Below are 24,611 nucleotides of genomic sequence, written 5' to 3' on the forward strand. Positions count from 1 at the left end.
TGGTGGCGCACACCTGTAATCCCAGCTACTTGGAAGGCTGAGGCAGGAGAATCGCTTGTACCCGGGAGGTGGAGGTCGCAGTGAGCCAGGATCGCACCATTGCACTCCAGCTTGGGCAACAAGAGCGAAACTCCATCTTAAAAAAACAAAAAACAAAAAACAAAAACAGCCAGGCGCGGTGGCTCAAGCCTGTAATCCCAGCACTTTGGGAGGCTGAGATGGGCGGATCACGTGGTCAGGAGATCGAGACCATCCTGGCTAACACGGTGAAACCCTGTCTCTACTAAAAAAAAAAAAAAAATACAAAAACTAGCCGGGCGAGGTGACAGGCACCTATAGTCCCAGCTACTCGGGAGGCTGAGGCAGGAGAATGGCGTGAACCCGGGAGGCAGAGCTTGCAGTGAGCTGAGATCTGGCCACTGTACTCCAGCCTGGGCGACAGAGCGAGACTCCATCTCAAAAAAAAAACACACAGCCAGGTTTCACTCTGCCAAAAGACAGAATCTCTGTCTTTGAGTTTATAGTCCAATTGGAGAAATTAGACATTTAAGAAAAAAAAATTTAGATATACAACAAAGCAGTGTGTACTAGGTGAGAAATGTAATTGAGAAGAAATGCTCTGGTATAAAGGAGAGAAGAGACTTGACATGGGCCTTGGGGTCTGGTAGAATATTCTGTAGTTAGAGAGAGATGAGAAGATAAGATTGAATGACTTAGATTGAAGAAACTGTCAGAAGCTAGTCTGCAGAGGGTCTGCTTTGGACCCTAGGGGAGAACACATCCCTAGCCTTGGGGGTTCTCAGTGAGGCTGAAATTTTGAGCTCCTGTGATGGTCCTGGCAGTGGTTTGCAAACTTCAGTGCATTGGAAGTCTTCTGGAGAACTTGTTAAAAATTCAGACTTTCAGATCCCATTCCCAGTAATTCTAATTCAGATTGATGGTGGGGCCTGGGAGTCTGCATTCCGGGTAATTCTGATGCAGGTAGTTCACATGTTGAGAAATGCTGCTCTGGGCAGCCTGGGGTCCAAGTAATCAACATGGTGTGTAAGCAGAGTTTGAAAGGGAGGGATGAGCATGCTGCAGTGATAGCAAGCAAGCAGGAGGGGAAAGACAGGAGACCTATACTTAGCACTTCTGACCAGCACTCCCCTGCTATCTCCAGCTCCCCGAAGTGCACACCAACAGCTGTGACAACATCTCCCAGTTCTCTGTGGACAGCATCACTAGCCAGGAGAGCAAGGAGCCTGTGTTCATTGCAGCAGGGGACATCCGGTATGGCCAGATCACATTGCCTCTATTAAAAATACAAAAAAATTAGCCGGGCGTGGTGGCGGATGCCTGTAGTCCCAGCTACTCGAGAGGCTGAGGCAGGAGAATGACATGAACCCAGGAGGCGGAGCTGGCGGTGGGCCGTGATCGCACCACTGCACTCCAGCCCGGGCAACAGAGCGAGACTCCATCTCAAAAAAAAAAAAAATAGCACCCCAGGAAGGAGTTCGAGCAGTGTGTCTCAAAGTGGGGTCTCAAAGCGACTGTTTGTCAGAATCCAGAGGGAGGAAGGAGGCCTTGTTGAAAATGCAGATTCTAGGCCAGGTGCGGTGGCTCACACCTGTAATATCAGCACTTTGGGAGGCTGCAGTGGGTGGATCACAAGGTCAGGAGATCAAGACTCCTGGCTAACACAGTGCAACCCCCTCTCTACTAAAAAAATACAAAAAAAAAATTAGCTGGGTGTGGTGGCGGGCGCCTGTAGTCCCAGCTACTCAGGAGGCTAAGGCAGGAGAATGACGTGAACCTGGGAGGTGGAGCTTGCAGTGAGCCGAGATCATGCCACTGCACTCCAGCCTGGGCAACAGAGCAAAACTCTGTCAAAAAAAAAAAAAAAAAATGCAGATTCTAGAGACAGCCATTCTGAATCAGTCTTGGTAGAGGAATATGGAGTGCCTGGTAATCTTAATTTTAACATGACTACAATCACTAAGTTAGCAAAAAGGTGTCACTGGTTATGTTTTCTTCCATGAGTCCCGTTCAGCCTGGGTTCCTATCTTCGTGTGCCCAGAATCCAGGAGACAGTGCAGGAAATGTCAGTATAGACGGCATGGGGCTTGTGGGTAGCTCCTCCAAGCAAATGATGTATTTTCTTCCTGACAGCCGGCGCCTTTCGGAACAGCTGGCTCATACCCCAACAGCCTTCAAACGAGACCCAGAAGATCCTTCTGCAGTTGCTCTCAAAGAGCCCTGGCAGGAGAAAGTACGGTGAGTTGGGTGTGGGTCTCTGAACACCTCTTAAAGCTCAGAGGCAGTTGCAGGGCCTCACTGTACCAACTTTATTGTCCATCAGCCTCCAAAAAAATCTGTCAGACTCGCAGCCTCCAAAAAAATCTGTCAGACTCGCAGGCTGTCTGGGTCCTTGCCCTATGGGGCATTTGCTTGGAATTTTTTGTGGAAGCTATGTCTCTTGTCCTCACCGTGGCATCAACCTTTGACACCCTTTACTTCTCTCCTCACAGGCGGATCAGAGAGGGCTCCCCCTATGGCCATCTCCCCAATTGGCGGCTCCTGTCAGTCATTGTCAAGTGTGGGGATGACCTTCGGCAAGAGCTTCTGGCCTTTCAGGTGTTGAAGCAACTGCAGGTAAGAGAAGAGAAGGAGAGGCCAGGCACAGTGGCTGTAATCCCAGCACTTTGGGAGGCCGAGGCAGTTGGATCACGAGGTCAGGAGCTCAAGATCAGCCTGGCCAAGATGGTGAAACCCTGTCTCTACTAAAAATACAAAAATTAGCTGGGCACAGTGATGGGCACCTGTAATCCCAGCTACTCAGGAGGCTGAGGCAGGAGAATCGCTTGAACCCAGGAGGCGGAGGTTGCAGTGAGCCAAGATCGTGCCACTGCAATCTAGCCTGGGCGACAGAGCAAGACTGTGTCAAAAAAAAAAAAAAAAAAAAGGAGGGGAACTCAGCCCAACTCCAGCCAACCTGAGGTGACTACACAGATTATTCTGCTGGGGACCACCTTCCTGCCCAGGTGGAAAACAAAAGCAGAGTAAAGAAAAGCTAGGCAACTTTCTCCTGGGGAGAATAGCCATAGGAACAACTCCACAGCGGCCTCTTTTGGCCCTTTTGTGACTTGCACCTGCCCTGTTCCAAGTCAGAACTTTAGAGTGCTAGGTTTGCCTTTTAGATCAAAACTTCCAAAATGGGCTGGCACCCTGGCATGGGCCTGTAGTCTCAGCTAGTCAGGAGGCTGAGGCGGGAGGATGTCTTGAGCCCAGGAGTTCTGGGCTATAGTCCGCTATGCCAATTGGGTGTCCATGCTAAGTTCGTCATCAATATAGTGACCTCCTGGGAACAGGGGACCACCAGGTTGCCTAAGGGAGGGGTGAACTGGCCCAGGTCGGAAATGGAGCAGGTCAGGACTCCTGTGCTGATCAGTAAAAGGATCAAGACTGAATAGCCACTGCACTCCAGCCTGATCAACATAGCAAGACCCTGTCTCTAAGAAAAATATGCATTTGAAGAAATCAGCATTTCTTTTCTTTTTGAGATGGTGTTTTGCTCTTGTTGTCCAGGCTGGAGTGCAATGGCGCGATCTCGGCTCACCACAACCTCTGCCTCCCAGGTTCAAGTGATTCTTCTGCCTCAGCCTTCCCAAGTAGCTGGGATTCTAGGCATGCACCACCACACCCAGCTAATTTTGTATTTTTAGTAGATATAGGGTTTCTCCATGTGAGCCAGGCTGGTCTCGAACTCCCAACCTCAGGTGATCCGCCCACCTCAGCCTCCTAAAGTGCTGGGATTACAGGTGTGAGCCACCACGCCTGGCTGAAGAAATCAGCATCTCTAACTGAAGTGAGCCAAAACCAAAATTTTGCTAAGGCAAAGTTTAGTGACCCACCTTCTCCTAGTGTTAAGTGTGTGCTAAGGTACATGGAATACCAATTTATTTATACAAGACCCTGAGATTTTTTCAAGAAATAGCTGTCACATCTCAAGCTGAAGATCTAAATGTGAGCAGTTTACTGATGCACTACTGAAGTTTAAATCTGTGGTACAATCATTGTAAACATGGGGTTCATTTCTCTAAATTGATTTCTAAATTGAAATTACTGGAAGACTTCCTTTCCTATTTTTGCCAAACTCAATTTCTGGTTTTTGGCATATATTCGTTATTCAAACTTAATGCCTCTAATTTTAATGCCAACACAATTGGTTGTAATCAAATTTTTTTATTTTATTTTTTTGAGACAGAGTCTCGCTCTGTCGCCCAGGCTGGAGTGCAGTGGTGTGATCTGGGTTCACTGCAAGCTCCACCTCCCGGGTTCACGCCATTCTCCTGCCTCAGCCTCCCGAGTAGCTGGGACTACAGGCACCCACCACCACGCCCAGTGAATTTTTTGTATTTTTAATAGAGACGGGGTTTCACTGTGTTAGCCAGGATGGTCTTGATCTCCTGACCTTGTGATCCACCCGCCTCGGCCTCCCAAAGTGCTGGGATTACAGGCGTGAGCCACTGTGCCCAGCCCAAATTTTTAAATAATAATAATTTGGTCCTCCCTCTTTAAAAAACAAACAACATAAAAACTTCCCAAATGGTCTGTAGCAGGTAGGTTATAGTGTGCTGAAATATTGATCTTCTGATCCCCCTGGGTTAGTCACCTGCAAGCCACTTAATTTGTTTAATACTGTTCTTTATACCATATAAATATTTTCATTTTCCAGAGAAGTCTTCTCTGGACCTAAATCCTTTTTTTTTTTTTTTTTTTTTTTGTCTTTTTGGAGAAAGTCTCGCTTTGTCGCCCAGGCTGGAGTGTAGTGGTGCAATCTTGGCTCACTGCAACCTCCACCTCCTGGGTTCAAGTGATTCTCCTGAGTAGCTGGGATTACAGGCATGCACCACCACGCCTGGCTAATTTCTGTATTTTTAGTAGAGACAAGGTTTCACGCTCTACTGAGGTTAGCCAGGCTGGTCTTGAACTCCTGACCTCAGGTGATCCACCCTCCTTGGTCTCCCAGAGTGCTGGGATTACAAGCATAAGTCACTGCACCTGGCCTCTTTTTTCTTATTATTTGAACTTACAGCTCCCATTCTCCCTGCTTGAGAGGGGAGAGTGAAGTTCCCTGTTCTCCCTGCCTCTCTTGGACTTTCTACTTATGTGATACCTTTTCCCACATACCTAAGTGTAGTTTCCTGACTTTGTCAGGCCCTAGACTTCCTTTCAAAACTCCCTGGTTCTCACTGGGTTAGGTGAGTCTTACTCACTTGATGGCTTAGAATCCAGTGCCAGCAAGGAAAGAGGTTAGAGAAAGGGAGGAGTTTTAGCCTCCTTCTCTAGTTTGGAGAAAGGTAAGAGTCCTGTATCCTCCATGTCTCCTCACAGTCCATTTGGGAACAGGAGCGAGTGCCCCTTTGGATCAAGCCATACAAGATTCTTGTGATTTCGGCTGATAGTGGCATGATTGAACCAGTGGTCAACGCTGTGTCCATCCATCAGGTGAAGAAACAGTCACAGCTCTCCTTGCTCGATTACTTTCTACAGGAGCATGGCAGTTACACCACTGAGGCATTCCTCAGTGCCCAGCGAAATTTTGTGCAAAGTTGTGCTGGGTACTGCTTGGTCTGCTACCTGCTGCAAGTCAAGGACAGGTAGGTGACTTCTGCTGCTCATCCTAACATTTCTCCAAGGTTCTCTCCGTCCCTTCATGTGTAGTTCTCAATTACTTATTACTGCCCTCCATGGCAAAGATGTGAAAAATGAAACAATATTTTTAAGCAGAGACAGATGTGTTCACATGACATTAAGTCAGGAGGCAGACTAATAAGAACTAGGGTAAAAGGGCAAAGAAATGAAGGATTTATGGGAGGACCAAGGGTTTGAGTGAGCAGGGTCTTCAAGAACAAGGGAGAATGATGACAGAGGAAGCTGCAGAGAAGGTACATCCCAGCTAGAAGAAATAATTGAATTGTGATTAAAGCACAGACTGCACTGCATGGCAGTGGAATAGGAGGTGGTACCCTCAGGCAGGTAAATTGAGGCCAGTTGAAGAAGGGCCTTCATTGTGAAGCTTAGGTGTTTTATTTTGCAGGCAGAGGAATGACATGATTCAGTCTGTGTTGAGTAAATGCCCTGTGGCACGGTGGGTGAAGGTGGATGTAATTGGGCGTTTAGCAACAAAGCGAGCGATAATAGGGCCTGGCACTAAGGGTAGTGGTTCGTGACTGAGAGCAAAAAGAGGAAACATGATGGAGATCAAGTGGAAACTCTCAGCCATGAACTCTCCTCACTTCTTATTCCAGCATATGATTTCCACAGCTTTTAAGTATCTGTTGTTTTGCCCAGAGCTGTCATTTTTTTTTCAATATCACATGACCTTGATGAAACCTAACTACACATGTAGGTGAGGCAGATAATGTACAAAGATAATTACACCATCTAGGCCCTGCCTTCTAAGAGTTTCTCCCAACAGTGATCCAGGGTCTCTGCCCTGAATGCCCCTACAAGTTCCGTCTCTGCCTCGGCACAGGGCAGCTGTCCTGGGAAGGCGGAAATGCAGTGGCCGGTGCTGCTGGGGATTCCAGTAACATGGTGGCCCATTAAGATCTAGCTAACAATGGCTAGGTGTGGTGGCTCATGCCCATAATCCCAGCACTTTAGGAGGCTGAGGTGGGCAGATCACATGAGGTCAGGAGTTCGAGACCAGCCTGGCCAACATGGTGAAACCCCGTCTCTACTAAAAATACAAAAAAAAAAATCAGCTGGGCATGGTGGCAGGCGCCTGTAATCCCAGCTACTTGGGAGGCTGAGGCAGGAAAATCGCTTGAACCCAGGAGGCAGAGGTTGCAACGAGCCAAGATGGCGCCATTGTACTCCAGGCTGGGCGACAAGGGTGAAACTCAAATTCAAAAAAAAAAAAAAAGTATATATATAAACAAACTGGGCTTGGTGATACACACCTGTAATCCCAGCTACTCGGGAGGTGAGGCAGGAGATTGCTTGAACCCAGGAGGCAGAGATTGCAGTGAACCAAGATCATGCCACAGTACTTCAGTCCGGGCAACAGGGCGAGTCTCAAAAAAAAAGAAGATGTAGCTAACAAGGCCGAGGCAGGAGGATCGCTTGAGCCCAGGAATTCAAGACCAGCCTAGGCAACCTAATGAGATCCTGTCTTTACAAAAAAATAAACAAAAATTAGCCGAGCATGGTGGGATACAGCTGTGGTCCCAGCTGCTTCAGAGGCTGAGGTAGGAGGATCACTTGAGCAGGAGGTTAAGGGCAACAGAGCGAGACCCTGTCTAAAAATACCAAAATAACTAGCTAGCTAATAGAGCAGCTTATTAGAAATCTAGCATCTAGTCCAGACGCAATGGCTCACACCTGTAATCCCAACATTTTGGGAGCCTGAGGCAGGTGAATCACTTGAGGTCAGTAGTTCAAGACCAGCCTGACCAACATGGCAAAACCCCATCTCTACTAAAAATACCAAATACTCGCCAGGCATGGTGGCGCATGTCTGTAATCCCAGCCACCCGGGAGGCTGAAGCAGGACAATTGCTGGAACCCAGGAGGTGGAGGTTGCAGTGAGACAAGATTGCGCCACTGCACAACAGCCTGGGTGACACCGAGACTCTATCTCAAAAAATAAAAATAAAAATTAGTCTTAGGCTGGGCGCAGTGGCACGCCTGTAATCCCAGCACTTTGGGAGGCCGAGGTGGGCCAGTCAACTGAGGTCAGGAGGTCAGCATGACCAACACCATGAAACCCCATCTCTACTAAAAATAAAAAATTAGCCCGGTGTGGTGGCAGGCGCCTGTATTCCCAGCTACTCGGGAGGCTGAGGCAGGAGAATCACTTGAACCCAGGAGGTGGAGGTTGCAGTGAGCCAAGATCGCACCACTGCACTCCAGCCTGGGCGACAGAGTGAGACTCCGTCTCAAAAAAAAGGAAATCTAGCATTTATTAAGTTCTACCGTGACCTGACATTCTTATATTTAAACCAGATGAAAACCCTGTCAGACACGTGTTTCCTCATGAGGGAAACAGGCAGGTAGCTATTAGACCCTGTGCTCATTCCACCCTGCCAGCCCTACAAATGGACCCAGGCTCTACATTTGAGAGCTATAGGAGAATGTAATTTTTTTTTTTTTGGTGAGACGGAGTCTTGCTCTGTTGTCCAGGCTGGAGTGCAGTGGTGTGATCTCGGCTCACTGCAACCTCAGCCTCCCAGGGTTCAGGTGATTCTCCCACCTCAGCCTCCTGATTAGCTGGGATTACAGGCATGCGCCACCACGCCCAGCTAATTTTTGTATTTTTAGTAGAGACGGGGTTTCAGGGTTTCAACATGTTGGCCAGGCTGGTCTCAAACTCCTGAGCTCAGGTGATCCACCTGCCTCAGCCTCCAAAGTGCTGGGATTACAGGCATGAGCCACTGTGCCCAGCCGAGAATGTAATTATAAGGAATTTGATTGCAAGCTTCAGACTATCTTGAAGTGTCAGGATTTTGAACTCAGGGCCCAAGGAGCCTAGAGCTCAGCCCTGGGATTGAGTAAATGGGTGGCAGGGAAGCTGGCACTAGTCAGGCCCCAGGGCTTTCCTTTAGGAAACTAGTATGTTTGGAAGATGAGAGTCCATCCTCTAAAAAAGGAGGAATAGAGGAGGGCAGGTAGCTGATAAGCCGTTCATAGTACCTCAAAAAAGAATATAGTCAAGCCATGAATGGAATCAACCACTGGAAAGAAGTGGCAACAATGAATGACGCCCCATACTGGAATCGGGCTTTAGGATCTCTTTAACTACTTCAGAAGTAGTCCTAAGCAGCTTTCCAACTGGAGCTAACTCTGGTAGTGAAAGAGAGGGTTTGGGACCTTGGGCAAGTAAATCACTTCCTCTCTCAGGGCCTCTGTTTCTTCACCTGTAAAATGTGAGGTTGAATCATGACAACTAGAACCATTCTGGCTCACAAGATTGTGCCTGGATTACTAAATCTTTAGTGTTTTCCCAGAGAGGGGAAGAACTCAGGTGGGAGTAGGTTCTCCTTTTGTCCCTGCTTTTTTGGCCAAACCAACCCCAGAGAAGGTGGCCCTCAGACCATGAGCTCTTAGCCTAACAAAGCCTCTATTGACACTGAGGAGGCCGGTTATGTTGAATAGGCCAGGCCTCACATGCTTAGCATGTTAATTGTTCCTCCTGCTACTGGCCATTCATGTGGGAATCACAAAGACCTGGAATTTATCTCCCTTTAACTCTTCTGTAGCTGCCCTGTAGTACTGCCTCCTGAGACTTTTTACATAAGTGATTTAAAACTTACCCCTCGAAACCCCCACGCTATTTTACCTTTCAGCTCCACTCAGCCCATTTGCCTCTGTTGTTGCTCCCTTCTGGTGAGGCTTCTGATCTGCAGTGGGCTGACAGGAGTTACAAATAACCCACAGGTGAACAGGCTCTGAGTGGAGCCTCCCCTGGATAGCGCACTTGGCCTCTGTGACAGCTGGCTGGAGCCTCAGAGGCCCTCTTTCCTTGCTTCTGGATTATCTACTAGATTGGGATAGTTTGGGTGCCAGAAGTGCAATTTCTGGGAAATTGGGAGAATCTTAAACTATTTTTATTAAATTATTAATAGCAATTTCAGACCCCATAGCCTTTGTTAGCAGTTTTCTTTTCTGATTTCCTTTCTTTCCACTGATAGCTTTAGGTCCTAGGAAACTGGACAGGAGATTGGAGTTACAGGCAGCAGGAAACATGGCAGGGGACCCCCCTGCCTGGTGTCATGTGGCCAGTGTACTGCTGCTTGAGGTTCCAGCCTCAGTCAGACTTACTACTGCCTCTTCCTCTCGTGTATTCCCCCCCTCCTCAGACACAATGGGAACATCCTTTTGGACGCAGAAGGCCACATCATCCACATCGACTTTGGCTTCATCCTCTCCAGCTCACCCCGAAATCTGGGCTTTGAGACGTCAGCCTTTAAGCTGACCACAGAGTTTGTGGATGTGAGTCAAGAAGGAGAGGTGCCTCTGGGGTCATTGTATTCTTTCTCTGTCATGGGAGGGGGAGCTGATGGGCTCCTTGCAAATTAGGGATGAACAGAACAGGCAGTAATTAGGGGTGAGGCAGGAGTTCCTGGGAGCTTCCTGCCTGATAAGGAAGGGGGGAAATAACAGGGCCCCAAGAGGAAGAGGAGTTCTGGTAGGCCAGTGAGGACAGGGACCATCCCTGGTGTAAGTCCCCTTGTGCACACAACGCTTTCTTCCCTTTCCAGGTGATGGGCGGCCTGGATGGTGACATGTTCAACTACTATAAGATGCTGATGCTGCAAGGGCTGATTGCCGCTCGGAAACACATGGACAAGGTGGTGCAGATCGTGGAGATCATGCAGCAAGGTGGGGCTGGGGTGAGGTCAGGTGCCATAGTGCCTCAGGCTTCCCCTTTAAGTAGGAGCCCTGGAGTATAAGAAAGCTGATCCCACCCCAAGACTTGGGTTGAGGGAGGGGGGTTCCCAGAGGGTTTCTAGCTCTGGTCCAGTGCCTTGTTTCTCCTTCAGGACATTCCTCCTGACCCTGGTAAGGCTAAGTCCAGGAGGTTGGGGAAGGGGATAACAGCACCCGCCTACTCGGCATCTTTAGGGAGAAAACAGGCTCATTTACAGCCTCCTGGTCCCTCCTCACCTCCCCACCCCTGTCCAGCTCTGAGTTTCTCAGTCTCCTTCCATCTCTCTTCCCTATTCCACTATGACCTCTGATTGCCGTCTTCTGCCACTGTTCAGCTCTGAGAAGTACTTCCCCTCTCATCATTATCTCCTTCCACTACAGTCTTGCCATCTAGTCTTTTGCTCAGGACCCCCTTCTGTCCTCATCCCCTCCCTCAAGGCTCCAGGTGTATACCAGGTCTGAGCTGCCAGTCTCCCCCCTCCCCATTCCTGACCCTACCCCACAGGTTGTCGCCGTTGCACAGGATCATCCCCATCTGGCCCCATGATGACGGTGGCCCAGGTCATCTGTGAGTGTCAGACGTAGCATAGGCAGAGGTCTGCAACCAGATAAGTGCCCAGCTCAGGGCCCACTCCCTTCAGCCTCCTCCCAGCCTGCCCTCTGGGCCCCTCCACCCTTACTGAGGGAGATGTGGTGTTGGTCCCCTTCCCTCCTCTGCCCACATGCCCTCACCTACAGAAGGGCTTAGGTGTGGGATGATTAGGGGTCCTGTCGGTTTTTCTCTCTGCCCAAGCAGAACTGTACCCACACCATCAAGGACCTGAGGTGGGAGGGAAAGGGCACTTCAGATGCCCCAGCTTTGTATTTGCTGTGGCTGGCACCACTGCCCCTCCCTCCTGTCCATCCATGACCCTGAACCCCCACTGCTTCCCCCAGGTTCTCAGCTTCCTTGCTTCCATGGCTCCAGCACCATTCGAAACCTCAAAGAGAGGTTCCACATGAGCATGACTGAGGAGCAGCTGCAGCTGCTGGTGGAGCAGATGGTGGATGGCAGTATGCGGTCTATCACCACCAAACTCTATGACGGCTTCCAGTACCTCACCAACGGCATCATGTGACATACTCCTCAGCCCAGGAGTGCTGGCGTGGGGGGGGGTTCCAGGGCACCCTCCCTAGAGGGCCCTTGTCTGAGAAACCCCAAACCAGGAAACCCTACATACCCAACCATCCACCCAAGGGAAATGGAAGGCAAGAAACACGAAGGATCATGTGGTAACTGCGGGAGCTTGCCGGGGGGGTGGGAGAGCCAGCTGTGGGGTCCAGACTTGCTGGAGCTTCCCTGCCCCTCCTGCTCTGTGTCAGTATTACCACCGGACAGACTCCAGGACTCACTGCCCTCCAGAAAACAGAGGCGACGAATATGAGGGACGCCGGGGCCTTTCTTCTCCTTGTAGGGGTTTGAGAGGTTCTTTCTACAGACCATCCTCTTATTCCGTTCTGGGCCCAGGAAGCGGGGAAGAGTAGGTTCTCGGTACTTAGGACTTGATCCTGTGGTTGGCCACTGGCCATGCTGCTGCCCGGCTCTACCCCTCCCAGGGACCGACCCCTGGCCCGAGCTCCCCTTGCTGGCGGGCGCTGCGTGGGCCCTGCACTTGCTGAGGTTCCCCATTATGGGCAAGGAAGGGAATTCCCACAGCCCTCCAGTGTTCTGAGGGTACTGGCCTAGCCATGGGGAATTCCCTACCCTGACTCCTTCCCCAAACCCAGGGAAAAGAGCTCTCAATTTTTTATTTTTAATTTTTGTTTGAAATAAAGTCCTTAGTTAGCCACTTGTGTCATTTCCAGGTTTTTTGGGGGGAGATGGGTGATGAGGTGTGAACGGATGCCTCAGTGTCCAAGATACAAAAGGCACCACACAGAAAGAGGTTTGCTTCTTCCCTGCCTGTCTTGGTCACCACCACCTCTTCCCTGAGAAGAAAGGGCCTTCCACGTTCTCTCACCCGCTTCAAGTCCACATTGTCCAAGTCACAGAAAAAGAGAGGCCTGAATGGAGATTAGACCAAAAACAGTTTTAATGGTCTGGTTTTCTCCCTAGTTCCCCCACTGTTAGTATTATTACTACAAGAATAAAGGATTCCTGAGAGCCTGTCCCCTCCTCTCCTGTGGCCCCCCCGACAGGACTCATCCCCACCAACCACCCCCCCTGGATTTCTGGGGAAAAAAAGAAGTGAAAGGCACTGCAGGGGTAGGGGGCTTGAGTGCCAGTGAGTTGGGGGGGAGGGGGCACTAGGGTAGGGCCTGGCCCAGAGGAGGAAATTTCCAGTCCATGCCTGAAGGAATTGTGGAGGGATGTGTCCATCCGTGACACCCCCATCAGTCCTTCCCTGAACCTGTCTAGCAGGAATACCTAAGTCCCATCCTCCCAACCCCAGGCCCACACTGGGGGTTCTGCAGCAGGAGCGTAATTAGTGTTGGGCTCAGAAAAGAGGAATGGAGGGTCCACTCTACTAGGACTCCAGGGCCAAACCCAAAGGGAGGTTGCAAATAACTAGAATAATCCTCAAAAGCTTTTCTTCAGGTTTGAGAGAGGAATTAACAAAATGTTAATGTCAATGAAACTCCCCAGCCAGGGGATCAGGCAGCAGCAGGGAAAACCAGGCTCCAAGAGGAAGGGGCTGGTCAGTCCCAGGCTTGGGGCCTAGTTATCCCCAATAGCCCCCTGCCGAGCCCTGATGAACGCCATGCCATGCGTGCGGAAGTGGGTCTTGAGGTTGAGAGGACTGTCACAGCTCTTGCCACAGACCTTACAGGTCAGTGGGCCTCCAGAGGCAGGCAGGGGTGAGTCTCCACCATCGGGGTCAGACCTTGATGGAGGGGCCTCTTCCTCCCCATCCCCCAGCCCCAGGGCACTGGCTTTACCCACACCCCGTCTCTTCTTGTGGCTGATGAAACGGTGCCGGCTCAGGGAGCCAGGGGAGGCAAAGCACAAGCCACAGTCGAGGCACTGCTGGGCACCATCCTCCACCCTCAACCCCACCATGAGGCTCTGTTCTGTGGAGCCGCTGCTCCGGTAGCGCAGGGGGCCATGGCCTCCAGATCCAGGTCCGCCCCTGGGGGACTTGGCTGGCGGTGTCGTGCTGTCAGGCTCCTCACTGCAAGAGTCGGAAGACTGGCGGCGTTTCCGACCTGGCCCCTGAAGAAAAGTGGAAGAAACTGGGCCTTACCACCATCCCCACTGTCCTTGGCACCCCCACGCTCACTTCCTGAGGCCACAGTCTCTACCTTCCAGTTTCCCACTCAAAGCCCTAGCACAGCAGGCCGGGCCTCTGCCTACCTGGGCTCTGGCACTGGAACCCCGAGCCAAAGTGGTCCCCCGGCCAGGGGACTGGGCCCCGAGCTGCAAGCCATGCCGGACCTGGACATGTTTCTCCAGGATCAGGCGGCTGCTGAAGGTGCGTTTTCCCTCTGTGCAGTACCTGAAATGGGAGAGGACAGGATGGCAGCAGGGGCACAGCCCGAAGGCCAAGGCCCTTGCTCCTGATGAGGGGGCTGCTGGAGCAGAGGGAGACCCCAACCATCAGGCCACTTAGACACGTCGCAGGTGCAAAGGTACTTTGGCATACGGGGAGAGTCATGTGCTTGGCAGGGAGAAAAAGCGGGGAGCAAGACTTACCTGCAGGGGTACACTCTCTTGATGCCCTCGTGATTGACCCTGACATGACGCCTCAGGCTGGGGGCGGAGCAGAAGGAGCGCTCACAAAGGCGACAGGGAAACTTTTTCACTGACTAGGAGAGCGTGGGTAGATGTCAGAGCCAGGCTCCAGGACCCCGTCCCCACTGTCACACTGGCAGTCCCAGTGCTGCCCCCAGCCCATGGTACTCCCCTTGGGGCTCACTCACCTTGCCATGCTCCTTCTTCATGTGGGCCACATACTCGTCACGCTCAGGGAACCAGGAGTGACACAGGCCACAGGTCCAGCCTCCAGGCCCCCCACCCCCACCCTTGAGGCCTTTGCTCCCTAGTTCCCGCCGAGACCGTTTGGCTGGACGGGGGGGCTCAGGGGAGCTGGGTACTTCCTCCTCTTCTGAAGATGAAGACGACTCCTCAGTAGCAGGGGCTGCCCCTCCCTGAGAAACAGCCAGCTCCTCAGGCTCAGTCTTGGGGGTCAGCAGGGTACCCCCGGACCCTTTCCCAGTAGTCTCCTCCAAGCGCCCAGACTGATGGGTGTTCTGTGAGAGGAGACAAGGGAGGTTGCTGTTGTGGGGGAGGGCCTGGCTGTGCCAAAGCCCCCCACTTCTGAAGTATGTGGCCCCAGCCCCAGGTCAGTACAGCTAAGCACCCATCCCCCATCCCCCATCCCTCTGCTCCTGTACCTTGAGATGTTCCAGCATGGTCCTTTTTTGGGCAAAAAGCAGAGGACAAGACGGGCACTTAAAGACACTGACACGCTGGGGCAGCAAGTGCTGGTCGAAGTGTGAGGAGAGGAGGGGTTTGTGAGTGAAGACTGTGTCACACATGGCGCACTTGTAGATCAGCCTGAGGTGAGGACAATGCAGACATCAGGCAGGGAGGGGTGCAGCCCCTCCCCTCCTACACCCCACCAGCCCTGCCTCCCTGGCCCGGTCCGGCCCTCCCCCGGGCCTCACTTGGCCTGCTGAGTTTGGAAGCTGGGATGCTGGGAGTAGAGGTGGGCATGGGCGCTGGGCCCAGACTTGAAGGCCATGGGGCAGATGGGGCACTTGTGGAAAACCTCGCAGTGCGACGTCTGGATGTGGGACTTGATGGAGTTCACACCCCCAAACACCACTGAACAGCTGGGGCACCTAGGGAGGAAGCACGAGGCCCTGTGGTGAGGTGGGAGGCATCTCCATGCCCAACCTGGGACCACACACTTATTCTCTGGGACTGTGTAGACTACAAGAAGGAAATCAGTAGTGGAGCATGAGCAGGGTGGAGAAATGAGAGAGGTGCAGAGGCCATTCCCCAAGGGAGGCTGCCGAGGGAGAGCTGGAGCTCCAGAGGTGGCCCTGCTTCCCCCCATCTCCATGGGGAACGACGGGAAGGCAGGACATACTATCTCAGGGTTGTTTGCCAAAACAGGGCTGAGGGATACAGCGGGGAAGATGGGGGATCTTGAAAGGCCATCTGAGGCTGAGGCTAGGACACACGAAACCCTACAGTTCTTTGGAGGAAGGGTCCAAGGCACCTGTATCCCACACGGCGAGAGACGTGCAGACAGGCCTCCCGGAGATGGGTCTGAAAATTGGCTTGCAAGAAGTTGCCCCCACACTCAGGACAGACGTGGGGGGGTCGATTCTTATGCATGCGCTGGTGGGCGCTGAAGCTGCAGCGATTGGGGAGCATCATGGGGCAGGTTGGGCACACCTGTCGAGTGGGTTAAACAAGGAAAGTCAGTGAAGAGTGTCCTGTCTCTATTACTTCTAACCAAGCCCCCAACGCCTTCCTAGATCCTGTCCCCACAGAAGGGCTGTGAAAGGTGACTCACATTGCTGGTGGCCCCAGGGGCAGGGGGGCCGAGCTGCTGGAAGTGAGCTGCCATGCCAGCCTTGTCCCGGCACTGCTCCTTGCACTCCAGGCAGCGAAAGCACGTGTAAGCAGAGGTGGCAGGGGCAGCAGGCGGCTCAGTGGAGAGTGGCAGGACAGGGGCCTCAGCAGCAACTGTAGTAATGGCAGAGGAGGTGATGGCCCCCTCACCCTTGCCCAAGGCAGGCAAGACCAGAGGTCCAGAGACAGGTGGGACAGCTACAGGCAGCAGGGGTGTGATGTCCGGCTGCCCCACCATCTGGTCAAGGGCTACGGGCCTCATGACCAAATGTGAGCACTGCATAACGAGCCCCTTGTCCTTGTGTTCACGTGCATGCAGGAGCAGGCTGCACTTGTTGAAGAAGACCAGGCGGCGGGCGCAGTGGTTGCAGGTGACCTCGATGCGCATGCTCCGGCGGTCATAGTGCCGTGCCAGGCTCTTCTCCAACGAGAAGGCATCCCCACACTCCAGGCAGCGGTAGCCGGTGGGAGGCAGGGCCAGCCCAGCCTCAGCTGGTGGGCTCAGGTTTGGCCTATAGGCAGGGAGCAGGTTCTTGCTGTTGAGGATCTTGTTGAAGGCCTCCACCAGGCTGGACTGGGTCCGTGAGATCACTGTGCCGCCCCCTGTACTCGGCCCAGTAGTTGTCTTTGAAGGTTGCACCATCACCACTGAGGCACCATTCACCTTCTGTCCCCCAGTCCCCAGCCCTGCCCGCCCCTCAGCCTTAGGCAGGGCTTGGGGCACCAGGCCTAGCACATTCTTAGCAATCATCTTAGGGCTGGTGGCAGTCCCCCCCGGCAGCACCACAGCCTTGCGGGCCACACTGGCTGCCATCAGCATGGCAGTACTGGCATTCTGGATGGTGGCCACAGGCAGCACAGTGCCTTTCAGCCTTGTACCATCACCCAACTGTACGCTCACCACCTTTGGACCCTCAGAAGTAGGTGTTGCAGGGGACAGCTTCAAGAGGCTAGCCTCAGCCAAGAAGGCCCCCTCAGCCAAGGGGGCAGGTGGATCAGGATCTGAAGGGACCCGAGTTACAGTCCTTGTGATATTCCCGCAGGATGTTTTAATGGTCTTGATCCGCACCTTAAGAGGCCTAGAGGAGCTGGAGGCAGGGGAGTCATTGCTGTCCTCATCTGCAGCCTCAGCCCCACTAGAGGGACTCTGGGGACTTCCTGGGGAAGACTTGTCCACTGGCCCCTCATCTTCTTCTTCTTTCAAGGGCTGACAGACGGGCAGTTTGGGGGAGGCAAGAGGGCTCTGGTGCCCTGGAGACTGCTTGAAGAAGGGCACCCCAGCAACTCGGGGAGGCGAGGCACTGGCAGGGATGTCCGTGGCCTCAGGGCTGGAGCCTGAGCCTTGTGGGGCTAGGCCCTGGGGTTGATGGGGGCTGCAGCTCTCCTGCTTCAAGGACCCCAACGGTGGGGAAGAAACAGGTGGCTGCATGCCTGGGCCATTCTCCTGGGCCAGCTCAAAGGAAGAGGGGAAAGGAGGTGGGGTCATAGCCCCCTCCTGAGGGGGAGAAGGTGCAGAGGGAGGCAGGGGATCTGGGTGGTCCCCTGGCTCAGGGCCAAAATGAGCAAACAGGTCCAAGGGAGTTTTGCCTTCCATGCCTTTTTCTTTCCAGGTGCCCCCACTGGGAGGAGCAGGAGAGTGGGGGGTTTCTGGGAGGGAAGGTTCAGGACCCCCAAAACCATTCTGCATTCGATGAGGCCCCACAGGCCCTTCCTTAGTTACCCCAGCAGCCCGGGCCCCGTCCCCTGCTGAGCCTCCAGCCAGGGCCTCAGACTGCTCAGGACACACAGTGTTCTTGACAATGACACTGACTACAGAAATGTCTGGCGGTGGCAAGCCATGGTCAGAGGCCTGGGCTGGAACTCCAGGGCCATCCCCAGCTGAGGCTGCTGCTGTGTCTCCAGATTCACTTCCCACACCTGGTTCCGGCTTCCCTGGGCCTCCTGGCCCCTCATTTTCTTCTGGCCCAGAATGGATGGCTTCATTCGCATCAATGTCAGGGATGTCAAAGGCAGCAAGGAGGTCATCAAAATCAGGGGTCTTCATGTCCCCCATATCGGCAGGTCCCAGACCTGATGAAAACAGGAATAAGGAGAAACTGAGATGTCTGGAAGAGAGATCCTGGAGCTCTTTCCTCAGCATCTCCATATTTATCCTCTCTCAGAACCCATATGCACTCCAACTTAGGTACACCTCCACCACAGCATGAATCCTACAGAGCTGCTAGGTTTGCCAAACCCTAAAATCAGAAGAAGGTTAGTGTCCATACCCTGGCAGGCTCCAAAATCCAGAGAAAGCAGGAGAAAAGAGAGTTCTCAGAAATACAGGGAAGGGGCCAGGTGCGGTGGCTCATGCTTGTAGTCCCAGTGTTTTGGGAGACTGAGGCAGGTGGATCACTTGAGGTCAGGAGTTTGAGACCAGCCTGGCCAACATGGCGAAACCCTGTCTCTACTAAAAATACAAAAAACTAGACAGGTGTGGTGGCACATGCCTGTAATAGCAACTACGCAGGAGGCTGAGGCAGAAGAATCACTTGAACCCATGAGGTTGAGGTTGCGGTGAGCCAAGATCATGCCACTGCACTCCAGCCTGGACAGAGTAAGACCCTGTCTCAAAAAGAAATACAGGGGGCCAGGCACAGTGGCTGACACCTGTAATCCCAGCACTTTGGGAGGCAGAGGCGGGCGGATCACGAGGTCAGGAGATCAAGACCATCCTGGCCAAGATGGTGAAACCCCGTGGCTACAAAGTAGCTGGGCGTGGCAGCACTCACCTATAGTCCCAGCTACTCGGGAGGCTGAGGCAAAAGAATTGCTTGAACTCGGGAAGCGGAGCTTGCAGTGAGCCGAGATTGTGCCACTGCACTCCAGCCTGGGTGACAGAGCAAGACTCCATCTCAGGAAAAAACACAAAAAAAAGAAGAAGAAATACAGGAACAGGGAAGGGTAATAGAGCTCAGTGAGCATCCTGGTGGAAACCAGCTCATCCCCCCCTGTGCCCAGCACAGAACCAAATAATCGATACTATCATTAAGGAGAATGATGTATATGATGCTCTAGGTTTAAGGGCTCATTCATTTCCGCATGTCAATTCATATTCTTCATGGATCTTCTGGGGTCCACAGAGATCTGAAAGGCTATGTGTACAAAGGGGCAAGGCCGTAAGCCAAGACTTAAGAAATGATCCTCGTTCAGCTTTATCAGGAGCATGCAGTACAAGCAAGTTTCTTCAGTGCCTTACTTTTGCTGTTTGAAAGAGGACACAAATGGCCGGGTGTGGTGGCTCACATCTGTAATCCCAGCACTTTGGGAGGTCAATCACTTGGGCCCAGGAGTTCAAGACCACCCTGGGCAACATGGTGAAACTCCCCAGGCATGATGGCACATGCCTGTATTCCCAGCTGTGCCTCCCAGCTGACATGGGAGGATCCCCTGAGCCCAGGAGGTCGAGGCTGTGATGGGCCATGATCATGCCACGCACTCCACCCTGGGTGACAGAGTGAGACCCTGTCTCAAAAAAAAAGAAGAAAAAGAAAAGACAAGACAGAGAGCACAAGTGATCTATATATCATAGGGTTATTCTGAGCACAATACGAAATTGCTAATGTAAGAATCACACCGAGAATACGATTTACTATTCCAGATGAACCAAGCAAGGACATGTCAAGTCAAGGAAGAGCTGGAAAGGAATAACCCCTGGAACTCTAGGGCTGGGGTCGGAGGCAAGAGTCAGGGGTCATGCAGGATCAAGTCTAGGGCACCTGGGGCCATCACTGGCACCTGGAGATCTAGCTTGGTCAGCAGGGTGAAAAGGACTCAAGGAAATTACCCAAGAGATCAAGATGGAAAAAATAAGACACAGGAACAGAAAGAGACAAAGAGAAGAGACAGAGGGGAAAATGGTGATGGCAGCCTGGTCACAAGGGCCCCAGCCTAGGCCTCTCCTGTCACAAACACCTGCTGCTCGCTCACTACCTTCCCCAGAGTGCCTGGCCCTCCCCTAGCCAGCCCCTCCTTCGCCACCCCTCCGCAGCTTGCTCTCTTGAGGCTAAAACTCCCAGGGCACACACTTATCCAGCACAGCTGCCACAGTGGGGAAAAGCCAGGCTCCTTCACCCCTCACCCATCATTTCTGCTCTCCGAGCTCCTCACCCCATTCCATTCCCTAACTTAAACTCCTCACCCTTTCCATTTTCCTGTGGCAACAGTAGCCCAGGAAGTTTCACCTAACCTCAACCTAGCCAAGTGCAAAAAATAAAATTTAAAATCCCACAAGAATTACGTGGCACTAATCGAACAAGCAGGCCAGCTCAGAGTTTGTGGGAGACCCACGTCTGTCCCCTACCAGTGCCTCCCCATGACTGTTTCTGTATCTACGAAGAAGCAACTAAAGAATCTATCCCTATCCATTCCATGCCCAGGTTGCAGGCCCTTTCTTGAAGCCAGTTCTCCCACTTCTCTCCAGCCTTCATACTGTAACTAGAGACAGTCGCAGCATGTGGCAGCTGGGATTCCTGGGACCAAGGTGGGGGTGGGGGCAAAGGATACCAACTAGACAAAGGGGGAGTCCTTCCCTCACTCCCACCCTATTTAATTCTGCAGACTCTGGGTTTAAACAAAACCCCTTGTCTCTATGGGCCTGGCTCCTAAGCCTGGCTCCCTCCTGATCAGAGGCCTGAGCTACCTTCCATTCAGGTACTCAGAAAAGTGGACTGGTACAGCGAAGACCAGCAAAGACTAGAAAACACCTGCGAACTCACCCGCACGCCCCCCGCCGCCAGCCACCTCCCTCTTGGGAGTCCCAGTGACTCAGAGGTCATCCGATGGCCACCCGCTCAGAGCAGTCGACCAAGCAAGTCGCCGAGCTCAAGGCCAAGGAAGATCAGGCCTTCCTGCGACTGCTGAGCCCTGTCTCTAGGGCTCCTATCTCCCCCGCCCCCTTTCCCTCTGTGCTTCCCCAAAAGCCAAAGAGGCTGAACAGGAAAAGGCTGAACAGACCCAGGTCGAGTGGGGGCTTCACTGCCCTTTGCCCGGGCCCAAGGCCTGCAGCGCAGAGGAGGGCGAGGGGCTGGCGGCGATTAGGTTGCGGCCAAGCTGGGCAGCGGGCGGAATTAAGTCCCTGCCATCTGCCGAGGGCCGGCGCGGGGAGCAAGTCCTGGGTTGCGAGGAGGGGGCGGGGTGTACACAAGAGAAACTACAAGGGAAACTGAGGCGCGCGGCGCTTCTCTCACTCGCACGGGCGTGCGAAGCGAAGGCCGGGCCTCAGTCAGGCCAGGCCCTTTGGTACCTGCTGCGCAGCACCTGGGGACCCAGGACTACACAGGATGGGGTGGGGAGCTGGGAAAGAGGGGAGGAGAGAGGGGGCGGTCTCTGCGCGACTCTCAGCTCTCTAGCCAGGGTCCGTCCCAACTCGGACCTCGTCCCCTCGCCTCCGGACGCAGCGAAACCTCCTTCCGCCGCGGACTCCCGGAGGCTCGCTAGAGACTGGAGACTGATCGGAGGGTGCACATGGGGCCAGGGGCGCAAGCCTGAGTCTTGCCCGGGCCCGGACGCTGACCCGCGCCCAGTCGGGGTGCAGGTTCCGCTCCGGCCTGGCCCAGTCCCCCCACCCCCATCCCCGGGAACGGACACCATTTTAGGTCGCGACATCCCGCAGCCTCCAATCTCCGGGCCGCACTTCGGATGCCTCTCGAGCTGGGGGCGCCAGGACTTGGGGTTCTCGACCCTCCTGGGGGTTTACCCGGCTAGGGGCTGTGCTTTCAACAGGCCGGGAGTTTTGCCCATCCGCCCCAATGGATGGAGGCGGTGTCTGGGCCCTCCTAGAAGCCGCCCCAGGGGGCGGCGCGGAGAAGGGGGTAGTTGACCAAGTGGGGGAGGGGCGGGGGTATTTACCCGCCCCCCCAAGTGGGCGGAGCCAAGGGCGGGTATTTACCCCAGGCACGCTTACTTGTTCCGCTCCTGGTGCGGGCCGAGACCCGGCGGTCTCTACCCCACTCCAGCCGCCGCCGCCACCGCCGCCCTCCCCGCGGCCGCCGCTACTTCCTGCTTCTCTCCGGTTCAGCCTCCCCCCTCCCTCTCCTCCCTCCGCGCTCCGGGTCTGGGCTGCCCGCTTTCGCACTCGCCATTGGCCCTTGCCCCCTTCGCTCAGCCCTGCGCCCCTCCCAGCCCCGCACTGGGTTGGTCCTAAGTACTGCCGCTCGGAACTAGCCCCGCACAGTCCTCTTATGCTCATTGGACAAGGGGCCGAGGCCCTCTGAAGATACCTCTCCCCATTGGCTGCGCAAGGGTCCGTCTGCCCCATCTGCAAGTCACGGAAACGATTGGCCTCCGCCACTGTCGCTTAGAAAGAAGCCAGCCTGCTTCCCGGCTTTCCTACTGGAGAGGGGAGCGCCCAGGTGCGTCTCCGCCCCTCGCTCCCTATTGGCCGCTCGAAGCTTGAAGCTGCAGTTCACTTTCGCGAATCGAAGGAATCCAGCTTCTGTGTGGTGGGCGCTTTGAGCAGAACCGCACTGAGTCGGAGTGCAGGACGGAAGTGTAGGTCCTTTTGCGCTGTTTCAAGCTAATTCCGTGTCACTGATGCTGGGCAGAAGTCACAGAATGGGACGCCACCCCAAACATTACGTCATCCGCTGACCATTTCCTCGCTGTCTTCCCACCGTCTAAATCGCCATATAATCTGATGGATGGGATCCTTGCACGGGCCAGCTCCTGGCCCACAGCGTAACCCGTCGCTCCTCCCTCTGCGGGAGGGCGTGGACGGGGTACAGGATTCCGAACGTGGAAGGAATCGGGACCTAAAGGTTGGGAAGTGCTCGCGGACCGGAAGCGGGGGAGGCGACGTTAGGAGTGCTGGCGTGGCCTGGGCCATTTCCAAAGAGGCCTTAAAGGGGCAACTGATAGGCTTCCTAAGTATGGGCTGGAGGTACCCCCCCCCAGCTCCATTTCCCATTTAAGAGCTCCCCTTTTCCCCGCCCCCAGCAAGGAGTAGGGGGTGGGGTCAAGGTCGAGTTTTCCCGCGCTTTGTTGCCACGCCCCCTGCAGGCGGGGGAAAGGGAGGAGTCGCTCGGAAAATGAATCTCTTAAATGTTCTAATAGCACTGGCAGAATTCGTCTGCAAGCCCAGTGTGCCACCTCGCGCACGCAGCCGCTCGTTAACTGCATGGTGGTTTTTTTTTTTAATTCGTTTTTTTGAGGCAGTCTCACTGCGTTGCCCGGGTGGGAGCACAGTGGTGCGATCACTGCTGATTGCAGCCTCAACCTCCCAGGCCCCAGTGATTCTCCCCCCTCAGCCTCCTGAGTAGCTGGGACTACAAGAGAGAGCCAACACGCCCGGCTAGTTGTTTAATTTTTTGTAGAGACAGGGTTTTGCCATGTTGCCCAGGCTGGTCTCAAGAGATCCTTCAGACGTGAGCCACTGCTCCCTACCTTGGCGAAGTTTTTTTTTTTTAAACAGGGCCTCATTCTGTAGTCCAGACTGGAGTGCAGTGGTGGGACCTCGGCTCACTGCAACCTCCACCTCCCAGGCTCAAGCGATTCTCCAGCCTCAGCCTCCCGACTAGCTGGGATTACAGGTGTGCGACACTACCCGCCCGGCTAATTTTTTTTTTTTTTTTTTTTGAGACGGAGTCTCGGCTCTGTCGCCCAAGCTGGAGTGCGGTGGCGCGATCTCGGCTCACTGCAAGCTCCGCCTCCCGCGTTCACGCCATTCTCCTGCCTCAGCCTCCCGAGTAGCTGGGACTACAGGCGCCGGCCACTACGCTCGGCTACTTTTTTGTATTTTTAGTAGAGACGGGATTTCACCATGTTAGCCAGGATGGTCTCGATCTCCTGACCTCGTGCTCTGCCCTCCTCGGCCTCCCAAAGTGCTGGGATTACAGGTGTGAGCCACCGTGCCCGGCCATTTTTGTATTTTTAGTAGAGACGGGGTTTCACCATATTGGCCAGGCTGGTCTCGAACTTCTGACCTCAAATGATCCACCCGCCTCGGCCTCCCAAAGTGCTGGGATTGCAGGTGTGACCCACCGCGCCCGGCAGGGTTTTTAAAAGTGGTTTTGTTACCCTGCCCAGGAGTCCCCGGACACCGGAACCAGGACTCCCCATCGCGCCCGGGCAGTTTCTGAGCTCCTTTGAAGTATGAGTCAGAACTTATGGATGGGAATCCTGGAGCCACCACTTGCACTATGATGGCAGTGGGCAAGTCGCTCAACCTCCCAGATCCTGTTTTCTCATGGGTAAAACGGGGATTATAATACCACCTGACAATATTATTTTTGTGAGGATTAAATGATTTTAGAATGTAAACGTGCTTTGTAAAGTAATTGGCAGTTGGGATTAGTGTGCCCTTTCTCCCGGAGACTTGCATCCTGTGTGCTCGGTCCGCCTGCATTTGCTCCCAGTCGCTCCAGCTCAGGTGCTCTTCCTTCTCTGAGGACTATTTAAGGGTCCCTATGTAAGCAACCGGCATTCCGTTTCCACCTCCTCTTCTGGTCTTCCTATACGGAATAACAGTTACTACTCATATACACATAATATTATGGGGGACTCACGCCTGTAATCCCAGCACTTTGAGAAGTCTAGGTGGGTAGCTCACTTGAGCCCTGGAGTTCGAGACCAGCCTGTGCAACATAGC

At 53.6% G+C, this 24,611-nt stretch overlaps 2 protein-coding genes across 18 annotated transcripts in view; one reads left to right on the forward strand and one right to left on the reverse strand.

The window, feature by feature from the left end:
• PI4KB (phosphatidylinositol 4-kinase beta) overlaps window positions 1-12,248 on the forward strand; it is a 36,323-nt gene extending 24,075 nt beyond the window's left edge. For 11 of the 12 annotated variants that reach the window (XM_007977221.3, XM_037997958.2, XM_007977220.3 and 8 more), the window contains 7 exons: window positions 1,163-1,272; window positions 2,152-2,256; window positions 2,511-2,634; window positions 5,377-5,642; window positions 9,849-9,981; window positions 10,251-10,371; window positions 11,356-12,248. In XM_007977221.3, the coding sequence (XP_007975412.1) occupies window positions 1,163-1,272; window positions 2,152-2,256; window positions 2,511-2,634; window positions 5,377-5,642; window positions 9,849-9,981; window positions 10,251-10,371; window positions 11,356-11,537 (1,041 nt within the window). In that variant the 3' untranslated portion in view covers window positions 11,538-12,248. Of the gene's footprint in view, window positions 1-1,162; window positions 1,273-2,151; window positions 2,257-2,510; window positions 2,635-5,376; window positions 5,643-9,848; window positions 9,982-10,250; window positions 10,372-10,924; window positions 10,988-11,355 lie in introns of all 12 variants that reach the window. The other variant, XM_037997959.2, reaches the window with a different exon arrangement.
• A 219-nt stretch (window positions 12,249-12,467) lies between these two features.
• ZNF687 (zinc finger protein 687) lies at window positions 12,468-22,765 on the reverse strand. Of its 6 annotated transcripts, none has more exons than XM_007977215.3 (9): window positions 22,246-22,765; window positions 15,927-18,055; window positions 15,627-15,805; window positions 15,067-15,243; window positions 14,794-14,956; window positions 14,320-14,649; window positions 14,093-14,205; window positions 13,754-13,895; window positions 12,468-13,612 (listed from the first exon to the last, which is right to left on the reverse strand). In XM_007977215.3, exons 1-9 carry the CDS (start codon window positions 22,253-22,255, stop codon window positions 13,118-13,120), a joined length of 3,738 nt encoding a protein of 1,245 aa, XP_007975406.3. In that variant the 5' UTR covers window positions 22,256-22,765; the 3' UTR covers window positions 12,468-13,117. The 6 variants fall into 6 exon arrangements, with proteins under 6 accessions (XP_007975406.3, XP_037853882.2, XP_072864494.1 ...); XM_037997954.2 differs by lacking the exon at window positions 22,246-22,765 and adding an exon at window positions 21,930-22,055; XM_073008393.1 differs by lacking the exon at window positions 22,246-22,765 and adding an exon at window positions 21,915-22,046.
• Between the last annotated feature and the right edge of the window lie 1,846 nt (window positions 22,766-24,611).

Source organism: Chlorocebus sabaeus, chromosome 20 (genome assembly GCF_047675955.1).
Source record: "Chlorocebus sabaeus isolate Y175 chromosome 20, mChlSab1.0.hap1, whole genome shotgun sequence".
In the NCBI taxonomy this organism is placed as follows: Eukaryota; Metazoa; Chordata; class Mammalia; order Primates; family Cercopithecidae; genus Chlorocebus; species Chlorocebus sabaeus.

Coding starts and splice junctions, on each gene's coding strand:
- ZNF687 (XM_073008391.1), bottom strand. CDS start 18,949: ATGCTCACTGAGCTCTATTACCCTTCCCTGTTCCTGTATTTCTTCTTC. Junction 18,056..18,756: donor CCGAGTAGCTGGGACTATAG/GTGAGTGCTGCC, acceptor TGTTTTCATCAG/GTCTGGGACCTGCCGATATG. Junction 13,613..13,753: donor GTTCCAGTGCCAGAGCCCAG/GTAGGCAGAGGC, acceptor ACTTTTCTTCAG/GGGCCAGGTCGGAAACGCCG.